Genomic DNA, 6,721 nt, shown 5'->3' with positions numbered 1-6,721 from the left:
CCAATGTTTCTCTTCGAGCAATTCGACGTGAAAAAAACTCCAAAATGTCCCTTTACATCTATTGTGACGTCAAGCATTACCAGCTGTCATTTGCACAATGACGAAGAGAAGTGGCCGTCAACATCTGAGTTTGGTAATCAAAACGTAGTGCTCTAATGATTAAGGCAAAATATGAAGAGTTTGTTCGCAAAAACCGATAAGTCCATTTTTGATGATTTTGAAGTAGGGTCTCTGTCATAAAGTACAAAATAATGCCTTTTAAATGATATATTGGTCACTACATTTTTATAAAGGTACATTTTTGAAGTTATGGTCAAAAGAAGCAAAAATTTTCTTATTATTCTCTTTATTTTTCTTGACCTTTAATCGCAAATGTCTCCATTTGGCAAATATGGACTTATCGGTTTTTGCGAACAAACTCTTCATATGCATTAAGCCTAAGCTATTTTCTTATCGAGCAAATAAAATTGTAAGTAACAAAAAACAAAAAACAAAAACAAAAACAAGTAATCGAATGGTAAGGAATAATGGAATAGGAAAACAACAAATGAAAATGTATGGACAAGCTGGATCGAGTAGGACTACCGCTACAACTGCATACTGACCCCCGCAGCCCCCCCCCCCCAAAAAAAAAAGAATCAGTCAGAGTTTGTGTGGTCATGAGCACGCCTTTATTTATTCGAAACTGACTGACTCTGACAGGGCGAAGGGACTGGGGAAAGAGTCTACGAGAGGCATCGGAATTGAAAAGAAGAAATTTATCGAATGATTTCGCCCGCCTAATCTTCCAGCAAAGTTCGCCCTTTGCCACATTGTGACGACGACGTATAGGAAAAAAAAAACAAAACAAAACAACAAAACATCATCTGCTCCTTTTAATATGTCTAGCTACATACACGGCCACAAATTCACAATCGAGTAAAAGATCTCAAAATGATATTATAACTGTTAGTTTTGTTAGTCTTTAAAGACGTAATTCATATCTCGTGGACTCTCGCGTTCACTTTCAAGTCACGCTATACTATTTACGGCACCATCTGCAAAGATTAAATTACAGGGAGATGTATTTTCAGAAATATTTAACGCCTCATGTCCTGAGACTTGGGAGGGGGGGGGGGGTTAAAAAACAGACCGGAGTACATTCACATCTGCCGTAGATGAAGTGGTAGGCGTACTGTCTTCAGCGCGACTCTCCGTTTGTTATTGTGTGCGTGGTTTAGTGTAGGGATGATTGGTAGTGTTATACCAATCGGCTGGTATACTTCAAAATGGATGGAGGCAGGAAAATGATATGATAGATTTAAGAGTGACATACTCTCGAAATTTCAATCATGTTATGGTGGACCCCGTTAAGTTAAAGTGTTTCAATGTCATGGATTTGTAATGGACAAATTGGTGTCGCTTTAAACGCGTTTTTTTTTTATATCACACATCTCCTCACGCGTGTGTGTGTGTCTCTCTCTCTTTCTCTCTCTCTCATTCTATCTCTGTGTATCAAATCAACTGTCTTTTTCCCTGTTCTACCCATGTCAGGTTATTCCAGCTATCCCCATTGATCTATCTCCGTGTCTTCATCTACTTATTTCACAGTTAATTGATATGGACACACTCGCAGTATTTTACCCACACAATCTCATTAAAACGAGTTTCAACATTCTGCCTCGACGCCAATTTTGCATTCCGTCCATTTCTCTTAATTGCAGGACCAGTGTAAAATGGTGGTGGCTTGATCGGAATGAAAGAAAAATAAAAGGAAACTCGTACTGTAACGCGCAGTAATGTCATATGACACTTACCTTTGATAGACTCAATTATGTTTGCAATGTCCTCCATGCTTAAGGCTTGGCCGTTTCTCTTCCCAAAGAGGCCGATGTTGTAGGGGCCGGGGCGGGGAGAACGGATCCTCCACCTGCCTCTGTTTTCTTCCGAGCTGCGCTTGCCGAACATCCCCGTGCCGTACCAGGCGTGGGGGCCGGCGTCCCGTTTGTCGTCCAGCCTGTACATGTCGTCGGCGGTCTCGGGCGTTTTCTTCACCGGCCGATATTTATCGAGTCCCAATTCGCCGTACAACCTGCTCAGTCGACGCAGACCGCGGAGCCGATCGTTCTTGGTGCCTCGCTTCTCGACATCGTCGGGATCTTCCTCGTCGACTTCGGGTTCGTTGTAGAACCCGTCCTGGTGGGGGCTTTGTTGGGCGGGCTTGTTTATACCCTGACCCCACGGCTCGGGGTCGTATTTCTGTCCGAAGTTTTCGCCCGTCAGAGGCGAAAATTCTTTGGCGCTTACCATTAACACAACACAAAGGTAGACCAGCGCAACGCTACAAGCAATCTTTAGGCGGTGGAGCGCCATGTTGGTACCAAATTAGCTGGACACTACCGTTCTGCTGGCGACTTAGCTGCAATCACGCTGGGTTCACAAGACTTCGACTTAATGGGTGATTGGTGGGATGCAATGTCGTTTTATTACAAGAGCAGGATGTCACAGACTATACTTGAAATCTCCAATTTATATATGATTTTTTTTTCTCTCTTCCCAACCCGAACAGGAAGCTACCTTCGATGAAACAAAAGCCCGGTGGACGGAATATCGTCAAGCCGTCAAATCGTCATTGAGGAAGAAAAAAAAATATAATTCACGTAAGCGCTAAACAAAATTGATAGTTGGTCGCTATAGTAACGGAAGATAGAATAGAATACACTCTCGGCGCGGTTGTGATCAATATGTGTGGATGTGGGAGTTTTCTCACATTCGTAACTTGCTGGAGGAGAGACGGAGAGAGAAGTTTCAGTAGGCCGAAATTGACACTCTTGCGCACGTTGGGAGTTTTTATTACATCACCGGGAAACACACGTTATTGCGTCACAGTCGCATCGGCTAGAATTCCGCGATGTGATTGGCTGCTTTCTTCTTTGGTCTGGCCAGTCATAGACCAGAGTATGCGCAGGCGTCTCGAGCTGCATCATAACGTTTTATTCCATTTTTACTCACAAGAGGAGGGGTTGAAATGCAACCGGGGCAGGGATTCCGCTAAGTATACCTGAGCTGTCAATATGCTTTTTCTTTGTCTTTATTTTTGTGAAGAAAAAGACCATCATAGTCTCACATATCATTTCCTTTTACGCAATACTAAAGGCAAATTTAGAGTCAGACCTTCAGATATTAATAGAGCAGGTATCAGGTCACTGAAAAGTTTTTAAACTAACAATAGATTCGCTCTTTTTTCGTCTTTGATCGTGGAGAGAAAGTGAGGAACTTGAAGGAAAGACGGCAGATACGAGAGGTTAAAGAGTCATGGCACTAGTTTGACTGAGACATTTACATCTCATTTGCATCTCATTTACATTAAATGACGACATCTCCAATAATAACAAAATGTACCGGAATAAGTATGTCCGATAGAATGTCAGCAGAGGCGCCTATATATAATAAAAAGCAGTGATAGACTTGCCATAAAAAAAGAACCTCCGAACTTATACAAGATTCCACATGCCAACGCCGTGATCAAGCTCTCTCTTTCTTTGAAGTTAATTTATACCATTTGATCAAAGTATGACCACGTAGAAATTCCAAAAGAGTAAGGATGAATACCCTCTACAATTTCATCACATTTAAAGTTCGTGTGTCCCTTTTACAATCCTGAAAATTAGATTTCTCTTGTTAGCTGGTATATTTATAGAGGCAAGTAATTCATGCCTTTCCTCAAAATATTTAAGCTTAACCCGTTGAGGAATTGATTAAAGAACAAAATTCCCCAACATCATTCTAGAAATGTTACGGGTAAACACCTCAGTGTTTTTGTTATGTTTCGTTTTATTTCGTTTTGTTTTTAAGATACGAAAAGCTTACACCATTTCAGTCGAAAATATATTTCCTTTAGCTTTTATACCGAGAATGAGGATTGGAATTGTTTACGGTGTTCGAAAAAAAAAAAAAATCACTGAAAGTCTACAGCATTGCTTCTTCCTCCATCATAAAAAAACATTAACCATGCACACTTTCCTGATGTTTGCAGAAGGAATATATTAAGTTTCAAACCCAAATCTCAAAAATATTCTCTATTATCATGCTAAATACAGTAATCTCTCTTCATTCGTACTTTTCTTATTTCTTCCCCCTAATCTCAGGTACATACTTTCCTTGCCTAAGCCTGTAATCATTGCAATAATATCCTATGCATATTTTCCCGTTAACATTACGCAATTATTTTTTTTTTTTATAAAAAAGTGGAATTAACACCAGTTTCGTCGAAAAGACTTCGCACCTAGCGGGAATCATTGCTTTGCATGCATTGCCTATTGCAGATTATGTCAGGTAGTCATGGGAGACACATTTGTGCTGTAAGTAGCACCATATGTTAATCTGGTATGATTAACATTTGGCTGTTTTGATAACCGACTGAAAAATTTGTTTTGTTTTCTTTTGCCTTATCGGAAGCCCCTCTGCTTGCCCACCATTTGCAAAATCAACTTTGGTAGAATTTTCTTCACAAGAATATTAACACAAATACAAGTAATTATGAATTTACTCTTTATCATTGCTGTGCCACTATACGGAAATAACTCAGGCTTTTATTTGAATATGATTGTGCTTGAATATTGTTTCGGCCAGTTCTGATTATTTCCAGTCTCCATAACATATAGATGCTAACAACTTCGCATTTCTTTTGAAACGTACAATTCTGACAACCTTTAGCTTTTCGTTTGTTTCGTGAATACTGCATCTTTCACTTGATTCTCGTTGGTGTTGATATTTATGTCCTCTACCCACGACAAAAGAGTTCATCTCGCCTACATTACTGCATACACCAGTTCTAATTTTCTGCCTAGTGCCAAACGTGTCAGGATCATCGCTTAGAATGACGTCATCAGTGTTCACTGCACACGTGACCAAAGATAACGAGAGAAGTTAAGTTTACCTTGAGCTACCATCATTTTGCGTTCAGAAAAACACGGTACTCACTCTATTCTCTGTTCGATTTTATTTTTCATATAATGTGTTATGCCTTAGTTGATTGTCTCAAATTAATAAGCTCGCCATTTAATCCGTTGAGGACGTGAACCGGCTGATTTTGCTACAACACGTATTTCCCATAGGCACCCGCCCAAGTATACTCGAGACTCGTCCTCAACGGGTTAATCGTTAGAATCGTTAAAACATTTCATACACTGCAAAAAGTCCGATGTTAAATATGAAACACCGAGCTGGTGTTAAATTCCTGGTGCTCATTCACGGTGTTAGATTAACACCTCCGGGTGTCATTTCAAAATATAAAATTGTTTTTTTTAATAGTTTCTTAGTTACTGAATTTTCTTGTTAATTCTGAACTTCAACAAGACAATGAAGAATTTTCCGATGAAGTACTTGATTTTTGAAAAAAAAAATGTGTAAATACATTTACACCACAGTAACACCAGTTGGTGTGGTCTCCTATTGAAGCTGGACGGGTGTTATACCATTGAAATTAACACCACCAATATCAAATCAACATCATGCGGTGTCATTAATGAAGTAACTCTAGCGCAGTGTCAAAAATATAACCAGCCACAGTGTCAAATTAACACCACGAAGTGCCAGGTGAACACTTGTTAACACCGTCGCAATACATTTTCTACATCTGTGGGTGTGGTCCTCTATTGAAGCTTGATTGGTGTTAGATTTAACACCCATGGTGTTAAATCTAACACCGATGTTTTTACAGTGTATTAGTAGGGTCTACTATATAGGATTATGCACATTCTCCGCTTGTTAAAGATCGTCTGCGATGCAAGGTTTAACCTTTATGTGCCATTGACTTACGGCAGTGTGTACGTGTACAACACTATGGGGTTTTCTGAGTCAATCGACACCCAAACCTTACAAAGGGTTACGAACGCTATAAGACTACACGTCTCAATAAACAAAAAAATAATAATAATTGATTTGACGAAATCGAGCATGGATAGGCTCCTTCTGATTCGAAGTAATCGCCGAATTTTACAAAATTCCGGGAAATCATAAAGCAGAAATAATCAAGTAGTTTTACTGAACACTTGCAAGCAAATTCAAGAAATTTCAAGAAAACCGCAACTCCACAAGCTAGAGAGAGAAAGGAAAAGAAGGATGAGGAGGAGGAGGAGGAGGAGGAGGAGGAGAAGAAGGAGGAGAAGAAGAAGAAGAAGAAGGAGAAGAGCAAGAGCAAGAAAGCCTGTCAAGCAGGCAGCTAGTTGCAAAGTAACACTTTCATAGATTTTAGAGATTAATATTCGACTCATAAATAATTTCTGATTTCATCTTCGGTTCGGTGCCTAGGAAGATAATAACTCCCATTGTAAATGTGATGGCAGACTTTGTTTATGTATCTATTGTGTTCATCTTACCTCACTCATAATTCTCCCTCCTTTTTTTTTCACTTTAGTTTTTATTTTCTTTAATATCTCTGTTTTTTTTCGTGTATGACAAGAGGCCTGCAGTGTCATATCGATGATGCAAATTCAAAAGCGACTTTCTATGAATATTGTTCTGTCACGTTTCCTTGAATTCTTTTGCAAAATATTTTGTAGCTGATGTCGAAGACATAATACTATAGTTATATTTAGGACCCATATATCATAGATGACAAGGTCTCAGTTGATATATTTATGATAACCATTGATATTTCCACTGATCAGCTGCTGATATTAGATAGTATTACGTAATTACTCGGATTCTGCCCTAGCGTTTTCGTAGGTTGGTATAAGGG

General features: G+C 39.3%; 1 protein-coding gene across 1 annotated transcript; it reads right to left on the bottom strand.

Annotated features, from left to right (window-relative positions):
* Window positions 1-1,011: 1,011 nt before the first annotated feature.
* LOC140236344 (uncharacterized) lies at window positions 1,012-2,289 on the bottom strand. Its single transcript, XM_072316300.1, has 2 exons — window positions 1,797-2,289; window positions 1,012-1,037 (listed from the first exon to the last, which is right to left on the bottom strand). Exons 1-2 carry the CDS (start codon window positions 2,287-2,289, stop codon window positions 1,012-1,014), a joined length of 519 nt encoding a protein of 172 aa, XP_072172401.1.
* Window positions 2,290-6,721: the final 4,432 nt, after the last annotated feature.

Source organism: Diadema setosum, chromosome 12, assembly GCF_964275005.1.
Source record: "Diadema setosum chromosome 12, eeDiaSeto1, whole genome shotgun sequence".
Taxonomy (NCBI): Eukaryota; Metazoa; Echinodermata; class Echinoidea; order Diadematoida; family Diadematidae; genus Diadema; species Diadema setosum.
This window is presented reverse-complemented; position numbering and strand designations above follow the sequence as displayed.